The 14,519-nt window shown below is 42.1% G+C and overlaps 1 protein-coding gene across 1 annotated transcript in view; it reads left to right on the top strand.

Moving 5' to 3' along the window:
• MTTP (microsomal triglyceride transfer protein) overlaps nucleotides 1-10,917 on the top strand; it is a 45,101-nt gene extending 34,184 nt beyond the window's left edge. Inside the window, exons 15-18 of the mRNA XM_045792397.2 lie at nucleotides 847-1,074; nucleotides 5,604-5,728; nucleotides 7,917-8,087; nucleotides 9,585-10,917. Coding sequence (XP_045648353.1) covers nucleotides 847-1,074; nucleotides 5,604-5,728; nucleotides 7,917-8,087; nucleotides 9,585-9,756 — 696 coding nt within the window. The 3' untranslated portion in view covers nucleotides 9,757-10,917. The remainder of the gene's footprint in view (nucleotides 1-846; nucleotides 1,075-5,603; nucleotides 5,729-7,916; nucleotides 8,088-9,584) is intronic.
• The last annotated feature ends 3,602 nt before the right edge of the window (nucleotides 10,918-14,519 follow it).

The following is a 14,519-nucleotide window of genomic DNA, read 5'->3' as shown; positions in this document are numbered from 1 at the left end:
TACAATCTATAAAGGCTTCCTAATTTTAAAATATACTTTCTTTTTAGTTTTTATGCATATCAAATTATAACCTCAATAAGCTCATTTGAGCTTTAAAAATAATCCAGAACTACACAAACTTGAGTTCTTATCAATATTATGTTACTATACCCTTTGGTGAGACTCTAGTCAGAACACTATGTCCTTCAGTCCTGAGAAATCACCATCTGTTTGCTGATATGCACTCGGAAATGCCAACCACCCAGTGGTTAGGGGCCTGGGTATGGGGGACAGAGAATATGTAGGATTCCTATGTATGGGAGGGATCTTGATGTGAGCCTCCATCATCTTTTCTTTCAGCTCGAGAGAGAAGTTTGACAGGAAAGGTGTGGGTCACGGCTTAGAGTGTTCCACACCCTCTCGTAACAGCAGCCTGACGGCCACTTTCCCAACATTTCTCCATCTCCTTTTAGGAGCTCTGCAGGACAACTGGTCCATTATGTATGACAGTCTTGGAGCAACTAAGAGTCTCAAGGATGACACCATAAAATGGAAAGCCCATGGCCTTGGTAGACAGAAGGGATTTGAGTTCTGCCTCTGCCATTTGAGTTTTTTTGGTTTTTGGTTATATCTACATCTACAAAAGGGATAAGAGGTTATAAGGGTTAAATGAAGAAAATGAATTCACCTTACGTTCAGGCATAGAGTTGGTTTTTTGTTTTTGTTTTGTTTTTGTTTGCCTAGCTGCTGCAGGTGCCTGAATTTCTGACTCTTAGGAAAGTTCTAGCCACAGCTCAGAAGCCTCATCATCACTTACAGAACTGGCAGGGAGCTGATGTCAGAACTGTTATCTCCATTTTTCCCCAGGTGGTCATTGAAGCCCAAGGGCTGGAGGCCTTGATTGCAGCTACTCCTGATGAGGGGGAGGAAAACCTTGACTCCTACGCTGGCATGTCAGCCATCCTCTTTGATGTTCAGCTCAGACCTGTCACTTTTTTCAATGGATACAGTGATTTGATGTCCAAAATGCTGTCAGCATCTAGTGACCCTGTCAGTGTGGTGAAGGGACTCATTCTGCTGGTCGATCATTCCCAGGTAATCCTTTCGTTCTGCAAGTATTTGTTGAATCCCTAACCTGTTCCAGGCACATTTGGAATGTCCTGTAGGCTGGGAGGATACAGGACAATGTTCCACCCATCTGGGAGTTCTCATTCTAAGCACTCACCCTATTGGTATTGCTGCCCTTCCTCCTTTTCCCCTTTGTTATAGGGAAGCAGGGTTTTCTTTCACCTTTGTTAGCTGATGAAGACACAGCCTCACTGTTGAGTCAAAAGAGAAAATAGTCAATATAATATGAGTGCAGTAATGTCATATATATTTCAATAAAACTGAAAGAAAAAAAAGAGAAAATACTGCTGCTAACAGAAACAAGAAATTATGGAGAAAATAACCTAAGCCCTTCTGTTGATCAAAACTGTGTCTTATGGATATCCCTAGCTTCAAGGAAAACTGGTAAGTGTAGTTTTTCAAAGGGCGCATTGTCACTCTGAACTAGCCTGTGTTGTAGTTAATATGAATGAAGAGAAGGACAACCAGCAGTACCTGTCATATTCCTTAATCCTCAAGGTCACATATGAAAAAACAGTTCTCAGACTATATCAGAATTTTGCATTGCATGTATTCATTGCAGTATTAACTCTGAGGAAATGATTTTTTTTTTAAGAGAGAGAGAGAGAGAGAGAGAGTCTGTGTGTGCATGTGGCATGGGGGTGGACCACAGGGAGAGGGAGAGAATCCTAAGTAGGCTCCATGCACAGCATGGAGCACGATGTGGGGCTCAAGCTCACAACCCTGACGTCATTACCTGAGCTGAAATCAAGAGTTGGGCGTTTAACCGACTGAGCCACCCAGGTGCCCCTAAGGGGAGATGAATTCTTAATGAAAAAAATCTCCGAAGGAGGCATGAGAGTGCTGAGGAAGTGATCTACGTTTGAGGACACAGGAATCATGACAGTTTGACCCCATCTGTGTGAGCCCAGCTACCTAGCAACAATCTCTGATGGTCAGAATTAGGCTGTAAAACTTGATGAAAACACAGTAATCTGGATCAGGCTCAGCAGACTGTTCACGTAAAGGGCACAAAGCGAATATTTTAGGCCTTGTGGGCCATATGGTCTCTACTGCAATTGCTCAGCTCTGCCGCTGTGGAGTGAACAGCCCTCAGCAATATACTAACAGACGGGCGTGGCAGTGCTCCCACAAAATCGCATCTACAAAACCAGCAAGCGGGCCAGATTAGCCTGCAGGCCACAGTTTGCCAACTCCTGGCCTAGAGGGTCTTGTAAAGTTCTTCTGCTCATGAAGAGAGGGCACCTAAGGTGTATTCTCAGGCAAAGACCATCCCGCGGCTATTCAAACGCGCCCCGATGTCTGTGTATTTCCTCCTGGAGCACTTGGCTCATCAGGGGCTACCATATAATAAGCTGTTTGAGGCTCCCTGGTTCTGCAGAGCAATCCAGGAATGCCATCCCGGCTCCAGAGGCACATGCCACTCTAGGTCAAGTGCTGACATTGAAGGAAATTTGGGCAGTGGATAGCCTGTCACAGCTACCAGGGCAGATGGAATTACCCCGTGCTTACTCTAGCTCTCTCTTTTCAGCTAATTGGATTACTCTTCAGAGAAGGATGTCTGATAAAGTCAGCTTAATAGGGAGATCCTCTTTAGCCAGCAAAGGAACATATTTTCCTGAATGGAAGCAATGGGATAAGTTGTCAAAATATCAGTGTTTGAACTGTAAGAGAAACCTTTGAGACCAAAGGTCCAAGACCAAGGGGTCACACTAGCTACAAATGTAAACTGTCTTGTACTTGTAGCTCATAGGCAATAATTTAAATAAATATGCATTCTGGGTCAAACAAGGACATAACCCTATGATCTTTATTACCATAATTCACAGAACATCCTTTCCTGTGCACCAGGAGACAAAAGAGAGTTATGATTTTGTGATAGCCATGTGGGTAATAGAAAAGTATCCTCCCTAGAGACAGTCTGGGCATTCATCCTGTCTCCATGTGTGGCTACCAGGCCTGAGTTCCTTTTCGATCTTCAGATATAATGTTTATCATGGAAGATTAGTGTGGGAATTAAATGAGATATCAAATGCAGAGCTTTGGGGACACAGTAGGTACTCAAAACTGTTAGTTCCACTTACTTTGTACCCTTAAAAATGAGAACCATTGCACTATGTGGTTTAATCCCTTTCACAAAGAAAGAGTGGTGTGTCCTTCTACGGGGGTCAGTGCTCTGTCCTTCAATGGGAGCTCAGGAAAGTTCCTCTGTGATTACATCTAAGAGTTCTTCCATGGTCCCTTTGCATGAGAGAAATGGGATCTTCCCAGAAAGTCAAGGCACTCCTTAAAACCCAGACTGCAATGGAAATGCTCTCTCCCCACAAAAGGCATATTGTCTAAAAGCTGTGAAATATTCTTTTCCATGGCACTTGGCGTGTTTTGACGTCTACCTAATGTATGGCCAGTGGGAAAGCCAAAGTCCACATCAAAGACCTTTTTTTTTTTCAAAGATTTTATTTATTTATTCGACAGAGAGAGAGACAGCCAGCGAGAGAGGGAACACAAGCAGGGGGAGTGGGAGAGGAAGAAGCAGGCTCCTAGTGGAGGAGCCTGATATGGGGCTCGATCCCATAACATTGGGATCACACCCTGAGCCGAAGGCAGACGCTTAACCGCTGTGCCACCCAGGCGCCCCCAAAGACCTTTTTTGATTGGGTGGACTAACGAGATTATAGTTTTCAAATTGGGAAGAGAGGAGAAGATTCAAAGAAAGAAATACTTTTTTTTTTTTTGAGAGAGAGAGAGAGCACATGTACATATATGTGAGCACGAGTGGTGGTGGAGGGGCAGAGGGAGAGGGAGAGAGCCGAGTGTGGAGCTCAATCTCATGACCCTGAGATCATGACCTGAGCTGAAATCAAGTGTTGGACGCTTAACTGACTGAGCCACCCAGGTGCCCCAGAAAGAAATACTTCTAAAACAGAGCACACTGTAGGGTTCATTTAGGAACAATCACGATTACAGTGCAAATGCAGAACTCTGAAATCTTGGTTCTGTAGTTCATAGGCATAGGTTAAAATTGGAGCATAATTATGCTGGCTTTTTCAGGATAATTTGTGTTCCTTCAGTATTAGTTATGAGCATGAGACAACCTTGCGTCCTACTACAATCACATTAGTTCTAGACTGAATGGAGCTGTAAGTATTCTTCAGGATCTCTCCTAATGCGTCCTGAGCTCCACATCAAGAACTTCATGCTTTCCTCCCAGTGTCTTTTTAGACTGAATGTAGCTTCATGCCACAGTGAGACTTTTTTGGTATACCTGGTTGTAAACCAAGGCCTTTGAATGAAGTTTCTTGCCACGTTTTTCGGAAAGTGGAGAGAATTCAGGGAGATCAATGTGATCCTGTCTAGAAAGCAAAATCGTGGCATTTATAGTTGGGGAAAGCATGGCTTGTTTGGTCTGAGTAGGGCAGTTACATAAGGAAGTTAGTCATGCTGCCAGTTACCACCAACCTAAGATCTTTGGAGGGATATCAAAATTAAGGATACTGAGCCTTTTTTTCTCCAGAGCCACTAGCATTTCCAACACTGTCCCCAGGCAATGTGATTGCAGTCCAGCTGAAGAACTTTTCAGCCAACATCACCCCAGCTAATGTACTCAGAAAATGCAAGACTTAAAGGCCAACTACTGAGAACACAAAACCATGGGCTTCAGACAACTGCAGAATGGCTCAGGATGGACTATGTTTGTGAATGAGTCCTGTTGCTCTGGAACATACTGTTGAGTTCATGTTGGACTTGTTTGCTTATTTGATGCCATTCCAAATGTCAGACAGCAAGGTGTTGCGGCTTAATTGCCTCACCTTCCTCTCCCAGCTTTGTCGATTCCTGGAACTCGCGTATTGCACCGGCAGTTCTTATTCTGTCTTTCGTTAGCCATCAGGATGCAGTTGCCTATATCTGACCCCGCACGTAACCCCGCACGTAACCAGAGAAGTGCCGAAGGACTGCAAGGGCTCATCCGGCCCAAACTGCACACCCCCCACCCCCAAACCACAGCTGCATTTCTGATGAAGATACCTTCGTTTTCCCCAGTCTGGTAGTTCTCAAGTTCAGGTGTATCAGAATCACAGGAGGGCTTTTGAAAACACAGATTGCTGGGCCCCATCCTCCAAGTTTCTAATGCAGTAGATATGGGACTTGCGTTTCTAACAAGTTCCCGGTATGCTGGTGTTGTTCTGAAGGGGACCATACTCTGAGATCTTTGCCTCTCCCAAAGTGAGGCAATGATTGGTGGAAAAAATCCATACCCATCTCAACTGGCACTTCACTTTTTTAGTATTTTAATGGATTAAATACTTTAGCGAATCAACGTCTACTTCCAGTGATCAAGATTAGGACAATGTGTTTCCAAGCCTAGAGAAAGACTCCAGCATTAGCACAACTCAAATGGTATTATCTATAGCAGGAGCTTGAACGTGCCTTTGGGAAGGGGTTGACTAAATTTGCTTATTGTTGTTATTACTATTATTAAATATTTTTGCTTCTAGGAGCTTCAGTTGCAGTCTGGACTAAAGGCCAATATGGATGTCCAGGGTGGTCTAGCTATTGACATTTCAGGTGCAATGGAGTTTAGCCTGTGGTATCGTGAGTCTAAAACCCGGGTGAAAAATCGGTAAGCATATGTATAATATTCTGTGCGATGAACTACAGAGATATGCTTCTGAAATTGTTTAGCTTTCTGACTTTCCAAAATCTATGTTTTCTGTTTGTAATTATTAAATCATAGAGTAGGAAGAAACCAAGGGAAGTGATTCTTTCCATAGCTTCTCATGAGCAGGCCAGTGATCTGATCAACTCAACCAAGAATCATCACGCTTTTAAAGACATCCACAGCCAGCTTGCCAACGTTATCAGAAAATATGGCTCCATTGCAAACTTTTTAGTTTATCTCTCTTGTTGAGATTTTTTTTTTAAAGATTTTATTTATTTGTCAGAGAGAGAGAGAGACAGACAGAGCAGAAGCAGGGAGAGCTGCAGACAGAGGGAGAAGCAGGCTCCCTGCTGAGCAAGGAGCCCAATGCAGGACTAGATCCCAGGACACTGGGATCATGACCTGAGCCAAAGGCAGCCACTTAACCTAGTGAGCCACCCAGGCGTTTGCCTTGTTAGAATTTTAAATCTTTACTCCTTTGCTGTCTTCAGTGGAGAAAAATAAAAAAATGGTCACTTTTGCCAAAATCGAAGTCTTAAATATTAGGAGTCCTTAAGTTTTTTCACTAGCATTATTTTTTCTAAACAAAATGTTCTCAGCTCCTTTAGTTTTTCTAATGTACATGTCGAGTCAAATGGAAGTGTTTTATTTTGAGCTTAAGGCAATGTTTCTAAACCAGTGTGATAATCAAAAGAATTATTCTTCTGTTTGTTACAGAATTGAAGAAAAGGAAATGGAGTGCAATTGATTTTTACCTTTTTTGATATTTAAAAATATGGTGGGGCCGAAGTGAGATAGGAGTGATAAAATTAAAGTTTTGATTTCTATGAAACTGTGGCTAAAGGAATTGAGAAATCAAAAGGCAGCACATTTTAATATGACAGCTGACACACAGTGTTGCTAAAAGGAACCAGAGAAGAGAAACAGAACAGGCCATCAGAGGGATCAGCAGTGTAATTTAGGGCTTCGCAGTGAATCCATCTTCTTTCTCCTTTTTTGAAGTAATTTCCAGAGATGAAGTTTCCCCAAATTAAATGGAATTGAATTCTTTGCAGAAAGAAATCAACCAGAGCCACACCCAAAATTATCTGGATTTTTAAAAAGGACACAGTATTGCTAAGAATCTACCAGTATCCACACTGTAGCCAATCTATCTTCAATTTTTCATTTGTTCATTTAAAAAATATCTCTTAAGCCTTTGTTGAGTGTAAGATATTAGAAGGTATGGTAAGGGATTCAGGGACTTACATGATACCACCTCTGACCTACTTTTACACTGACAGCAACAGCCGCGAGGACTTTAATTTATTTACACAGCCAGCTTTGATTGTATCCTTCTGTCAGAAAAGCCTGGGCACAGAACTCAGATTTAATTGGGGGAGTAATTTCCTACAATTTCATTTAAAGTCTACAATTAAATTAGAGCGATCCTAGAGGTAAGCCTTCTACTGGGATTGTTTATCCTCTGTGTCATCGCCCAAGCCACATTCCCTCGTCAACCCAATCTGCCTATCCAGCTCTCTAGGCGACTGTTGGGGACCCCACCATATTTGTCCTTCCTGGGACAACGCATCGTACATGCCCCACTGTGGGAATGGTTTTTGGTGACACAATATTTTTTCAAATATCTTGGCAACCGTAGGCTTAAGTCTCTGGAGAACCTTTGGAGAAAGTAATGAAATGGATTCGAAATAGCTCCATTGAAGCCCACAGAGAGATCGTTACCAAGAAAATTGTTATGAACGTCAGCTGTCTTTTTGAGTTTAGACTTTGTTTTAAGCTCGCTCAGGTATTTCTGATTTCCTGAAAGGATCAGGTTCCAGGCACATTTTCCTCTTGGCCCTTGGTATGTCAATATCACACAGCAGTACCTGCTGGACACTTCATTCCCACATCCGGAATTGAAGGCCATGGGCGGGTGCAGGGGAAAGGCAGACTTTCACTGCCTCATCCTGGGGATTAACCCTGCCCTGACTCCCAGCAGAACTCTGGTGCATTTAGGTCACATGGTAGTCCTTTACATGTTTCCTTCCAGTCGTTGAGTTCAGACCCTGTGAAATTAGAGCTATTGGTCCAGATCAGTTAAATGTGATAGTAACGGGAGGGTTTTTTGTTTTTTTTTTTGTTTTTTTTTGGCCTAAATCTTTAGGGTGGCTCTGGCAATAATTGGCAGCATCACCGTGGACTCCTCTTTTGTGAAAGCTGGCCTGGAAATCAGTGCAGAAACAGAAGCAGGCCTGGAGTTTATCTCCACAGTACAGTTTTCTCAGTACCCTTTCTTGGTTTGCATGCAGATGGACAAGGATGGAGCTCCATTCAGGTAAGACTCAGTGCTCATGGAATGTTCCTGGGCAGTCCCCAGTTCGCCAGGAAAGTTCCTGGAGTTCTGAGCATTTAGTTTCAGAAATTGAAAGAAAATGGTAAAAATACAGTGAAACATAAATTTCCTTTAAATAAGTAAAAGAATAATTGATAAGGCTAAAAAAATCAGTTTCTAGGATACCAAGAAAACATGAGGACTAGTTCATTTGATTCTGGGGATAATACTGTATTCTAGTCCAGAAGTAATTCATCGAGGTAACAAAGGGATTTGATTTACCCTAAGAATTGCCACGTAGTTTCAGCAAAAATAGTGCATGTGCACTTACTATCGGCTAACTTCCCAACTGTCTCCTGGACTGAAAATTCAGAACAAAACACCTGGTAATCATTTGCCGTGTGTAAGAGCCCAAATTAATTTATAATTTTTAGGTAATCACACAAGCAACTTGAAATTGTTTAAGTTTTGGGTCAAGCTTGAGAGTTTGGGATTTTGAATTTAAAAAAAAATGCTTTCAGTAGAATTCTTAGTGTCTCAAATGCCAAATGTATGATTGTTCATGTAAGCTTGCTATCACCTTTTCTACCCTACAGCTTCTCATTTACACTGTGTCCTTTGAATCTTATAATGGTTATTTATAACAATACTGTCACATGGAACTAGAATGCTTTCGTTAGCGTTGACTCTTCTGTTAGTTGTAGAGATCTCCCTGACACGTTATTAACCACGAAGGCAATTGGTATATTTAAAACAGCAAGCATATCTTACATCATCTCCTTTGATTAGTAGATCAAAGTTGAGCACCTTCTTTATTGTATTGACATTTCATGATTCATATGAGGAATGTATAAATGATATCAGTACAAATATGAGTAGATTATATTTTTACAGAATAAAAGATAGCGGATTATAAACAGAATATTAAGCTGTTGTTAACTTATATTAACTTATGTTTAGAATAAACCTCCATTAATGGATTTTAAAAAATCAACCTTCCAGTGGTCAAAATGCAGTGACCACCAAGCCAGGCTCATGGCTAACTGGTTTCGTCCCACATTCCACTTGGCCCAGAGCTCTAGGAATGTTTGCCTGTCAGCATTCTCAGCTTAAATCCAGTTGGACTCGCTCCTTACTCAAAAGGGGAGTGCTCCCAAGGTGGGGCTCCTGGAATGAGGGGTGGGAGACATAGCAAGGCCTGCAAAGCTTAACAGCATCTCCAAAAAGCTGAGAGGAATTTGGTCCTTCATTCTAGAAAAATGTACGGCAGGACTCCCATATTCCAGGCATTCAAAGTATATCTGTCGGTGTAGAAAGAAATGGGAAGAAAACAATCATGCCATTCATGGGAATGGAAGCCGGGAGTCTTTGGCACTCCCATCCCTTCTCAAATTGCTCTGAAACAGAAGCTTCAAGTGTACACCCAGTTGCTTGGCTCTGAGGGCTGTGGGGTCCTTTTAATATGTGTTTAATTTTGCTATTGTTGCTGTTGTTATGCAGGCAATTTGAGACCAAGTATGAAAGGCTGTCCACAGGCAGAGCTTATGTCTCTCGAAGAAGAAAAGAAAGCCGCATAGCGGGGTCTGAACTCCCGCTCCACCAAGAGAACTCTGACATGTGCAATGTGGTGTTTGCCCCTGAGCCCGAGAGTAATTCTGGCGGTTGGTTTTGAACCTGGTTGCTGAGTTTCACTTGGACCTGTCTTCCGAGAAGGGATATGATGTGACATGCTTATATACTTGCTCTCTGAGAGCACAGTGTTTACATATTTACCTGTATTTAAGATTTTTGTAAAAAGCTCCGAAAAACCTCAGATGATTAAATTTGGGCCTATTCCGTATACCACCGATAGTGTCATTTTGAGCCAACGTACGTGACACTTCCAGCAACATCCCTAGTGTTCTGCTTCCTCTGTCAAATCCCATTTGGTACAGTGGGAAGAGTGTTGTTCTGAGAAGAAACAGTTGTCTGTAAAACACAAAACAAAACACACGTACCCTCAGGAGATCCCAATTTTGTTCCAACGATTTTCAATCAATGTGTATGAAGCCCTCCATAGGACCTAACGCATGGCTTGTTTCTACCAAATATGCTGCCCAATCAGGGGGAAAAAAAGACCTTTTTTTTTTTTTAAAGGGGAAGTGGGGGGAGGGGATAAGACTTTTTAAAGACTTTTGTCACAGCTTCAAGAGTGGATATTTATCTCTTTTGTCATTAGTTTTACTGAGAGTTGAGTAGAAGGCACACAAAATTAAAACACAGCATCATCTCCCCACTGACCACAGGGTCAGATTGCTAGAAGAAAGCCCTTTCGCTCTCTGCCTTCTGCCCTGCAAGAATATTGGACTTAGCACAGAAGAGTTAGAAATACGAATTTCAGAAACTCCATTTGATTTTACTTGTGCTGTGTCTCTTTGAGACTGTAATGTGGAACACTGTCCTTTATAAGGGACATTTTCATATGTTCATTGTTGTTTCTTTCATTCGAGTGTTTTGTGGTAGAATTTCTATTCTGTTTGACTACAGTCTTGCACAAAACCCAGAATGGCCAAGAGAATTTAATACTGCTTTTAGAAATTGATGGATTTGACTTCTAAAATATGAAATCAAGAAAAGATTGTCTTGTTTGTACAGATTAAAAGAGCCATGTTAAACGTTTTCAAATACCTATTAATAAACCAGACGTATGTGTGGGTGGTGATAAACTCAAAACAGATAACAGGTGCTCATTTGTCCATTAAACACACACACGCGCGCAATGGAAATTTAGCTAGCTCACCACTGGTTGTAAACTTTAAATAATGTGTGATGAAATAAATATATGGACATCCTATTGAGTTGTCTTTGTCTTCCATTATTTTGAACACCTTATTTCTCTGTTTCTGCCACTTTCTGAGCCCAGACACAAACACGACTAAGCCTCTGCTATCTATAGACCCAAAGTCTCTAATAGGAGGTCAGAGCCCTGTGGAGTATGAGCCACAGATTACCAGCAGTCAGAACCTCTTCAATACCTGTAAACTTGAAAACGTGAAAATTCCAGTTTTCGTGATGCCCTGGGGTGGCGCCTTTATTGTGACGTTACTAAGAAGAGAGACTGGAATCAGAAACGGGGGGGGGGGGGGGGGGGGGGGCGTGGCAGTGTGTCCTGGGTGGCGGCATTGGCCTTGGGGGAAGCACTCTGTAAAGATACTCGTGCTACAGCAAAAGCAAGCTGAGCTCAGGCACTAAGCCAAAGATGTCACGGGCCAGGGAACCTCAGCCGTGTGATGCTTAACACATGATAACTGCTTCTGTAAAATGCACAATAGTAGTTCACTCAAGAGCAATGAGTGTGGTGTCCTGGATGTTAGTGTCCTGCTGCTTCCCAACAGCCTGTCCGCCTGGCCGAGTCAAACACGGCCGCCAGTTTGGAGAATGGATAGCACTTAGCAGCTCTAACTTGCTCCAGAGAAACAAGAAACCTGGAGACGCATAGGACAAACACGGACTCCTTTCTGGATGAACACAGTAGAAATCTAAGAGGGCTGGAGCGATAGCCCACGTGTTGGATGGACATGCTGGAGCCCGAAATATCGCTGTAAGCCTCGCTCGCCGTCTCTAATTCTGACCTCTTCACTGTCTCAAACATCCAGACAGCTTTGTCGTCTGCAGAGACGTCTGCTCGGACCTGAGTCCTCTGCCCTGTCGGCTTCTGCCCACAAACCTGCAGGATGTGGCCTGGCCGCATTTCTCCTGCGAAGGGCTGCTGCCATTCCCTGTATCGCGTTAGATTTCTGCCCACGACAGCTCGCTCCCTGCCCCTCTGAACCTGAACGCCTTCCGAAATATCTTTAAAGCTAACACTTTTTTAGTGCTTGCAATGTGGCAGATATTTGAAGCATTGTAGATATATTGAATTTCTTATTTCTCACCATAACTATATTTAATAGGTAGCGTTATTATTTCCATGTGATAGATCAGCACTGTCCAATAGAAGTATAAGGTGAGCCGCAGAAGCAATTTTAAATTTCTAGTAGGGACTTTAAAAAAATAAGCAGAAATCAGTGGAATGAATTTCAGTAATATATTTTCAATCCAATATATGCAGAGTATTATATCAACATGTAATAAATTTAAAAAGTATTAATGGGATATTTGGGGGGAGGATTAGATCTTTGAGTCGTGATATATAATTCGCATACACTGTATAGCACATCTCAATTTGGATTAGCCACATTTCAAGTGTTCGAGCGCCCGATGTGGCTAGTGGTTACCGACGTGCGCGGTGCAATTACAGATGGAGAAACTGGGGCTTAGAAGACATGTAACTTACCCCACAGAAGACATTTTCTCACTTAGAAAATGGTAAAACTAGGATTCAAATATAAGTGGTCTTTCCCAGGACCTACTCTCTGAATTCATTCTATTTTCCAGATCATTGTGGTTTTAAAAATTTGCTGCTAGAAAAATCCAGACAGTAGTTATTAAAATGGCCAATGTGGGACAGCAGCGATAAGGCTTCAAGCTGTATTACAAAATTCTAGAGCCAGTGCCCTTTCTCTGTGGGTCTTGTGTCTCCTTCTCTGATAGTACCAGGAGTCCTTGTCCACTCAGAGACCTCTATTTTTATTCTTTGGTAAGTAACCCTTCCTCCATGAAGAGTATTGTAGTTTTAGCTTTATATTTAGGTATTTGACCCATTTTGAGTTAATTTGTGTATATTGTATGTAGTAGAGGGTTCAAATTTATTCCTTTTTATATGAATATCCAATTGTCCCAACAGCGTTTGTTGGAAGATGATTCTTTCCCATTGAATTGTTTTAGCTCCCTTGCTTAAAATCGATTGACTATAAACAATCATTTCCGGATGTCAGTTTTATTCCATTAATCTATATGTCTGTCTTTATGTCAATACCACAGTGTCTTGATTACTGCTGCTTCGTGGTAAGTTTTGAAATTGAGAAGTGTGAGTTCACCTACTTTGTTCTTTTTCAAGATTGTTTTGGCTACTGTGAGTCCCCTGAGTTTCCACATGGATTTTAGGATCAGCTGGTCAATTTCTACAAAGCTAGCTAGGAATGCGATAGGGATTGTGTTGAACCTGTGTATTGGTTCTAGGAATATTGCCATTTTAACATTAAATGCATGGACATGGGGCATCTTTCCACTTACTTAAATCTTCCTTAATTTCTTTCAACAGCCTGTAAACAGAGATTGTTTTACTTCTGCCTTTCCAAACTGAATTTCTTTAATTTCATTTTATGACTAGATTGTCCTGGTTAGAATCTCTAGGACACTGCTGAATAGGAGCGGTGAGAGTAGTCATAGCCAAGGTGACAGGTGCTGGTGAACACGGGGATGGGAAGTAATAGCAGTGACAGCCAGTCATGATCACAGAACATAAAAGGAAGGCTCACATCATTTGGGGATGGCTCAAGTTCTGTTTTCGCCTAGTAATATACTTGAAAATTCATAAAATCTTATTTGAAAGCTTAAAATATTTAAATAGTCTAAATGCCCTCCCTAAATACAGGGAGGGGGAAAGTAGAACTTGCAGTATCTAGCCTGGCATTAAGAATCTTCCAGGTTCAGATCAGTTCAAGCTTTACTACTCTTCATTGGTTTAGTTGCTAACTAAAGAGCAGTGGGGTGGCAGGGCAGGGAGTGAGACAGGGAGGCCTGGTATAGAATTCTAGTTCTACCACCTACTGGTTGAATGATCTTGGGCATGTCACTCAATCGTCATCTCTCACATGGGTAGGATAATTTCTGTTTCACGGGGTTATTTTAAGTTGAGACAAGGCATGTAAAGTACAGTGCCAAGCATACAGTAGCATGTGAGAAATGTTTTCTAGTATCATCAATGTTGTGTTTAATATGAGAGATGCAGTGAGCCATGTTCTTACGTATCAGCGAACAGCTTTGATCTTATTCATTAGCAAAGAGGCTTGTTGGCACTGTATTTTCCCTTTACCTTGCAACTAGTTGGAGAGCACTGTGGTCCTCTAGCTCTCGGGGCAGCATGGCTTGCATATCTAAACCTCTTGCACGCAGCGTGCAGGAAGGAGGGAAGCAGGGCAGTACAGCGGTGAGGGTGATTTGGAGTAAGAGACGCCTGCGTACGGGCGATCTCACCTTTTCCACGTACTCCTGCTATCTACCCCTCCAGCCTCTCCGCGGCTTCAGCTGTAAAAGAAGCAGCGGCTCAGAAGTTGTTGTAAGGCTGTGCCTGGCAGGTAGCATGCACTTTGTAAGTACCCCTAATGCTAACTTTTAATATGCGGTCCTAGAGAACTCCTGAATAAAGCAACATTTTATATTCTGACTCCATGGAGTAAATTCTATTTTCTGTATTTTCACCCATGAGCATCATAGATTTTAGGAAGATTACCAGGTTTGCTTCTTTGCTTATCGTGAAATCACTAGTTTCACGTTATAAAAATCATTTTCATA

Source organism: Ursus americanus, chromosome 8, assembly GCF_024610735.1.
Source record: "Ursus americanus isolate L20-20 chromosome 8, mUrsAme1.1.p, whole genome shotgun sequence".
Classification (NCBI taxonomy): domain Eukaryota; kingdom Metazoa; phylum Chordata; class Mammalia; order Carnivora; family Ursidae; genus Ursus; species Ursus americanus.
The sequence above is the reverse complement of the archived record's forward strand: the minus strand, read 5'-3'. Positions and strand labels throughout refer to the sequence as shown.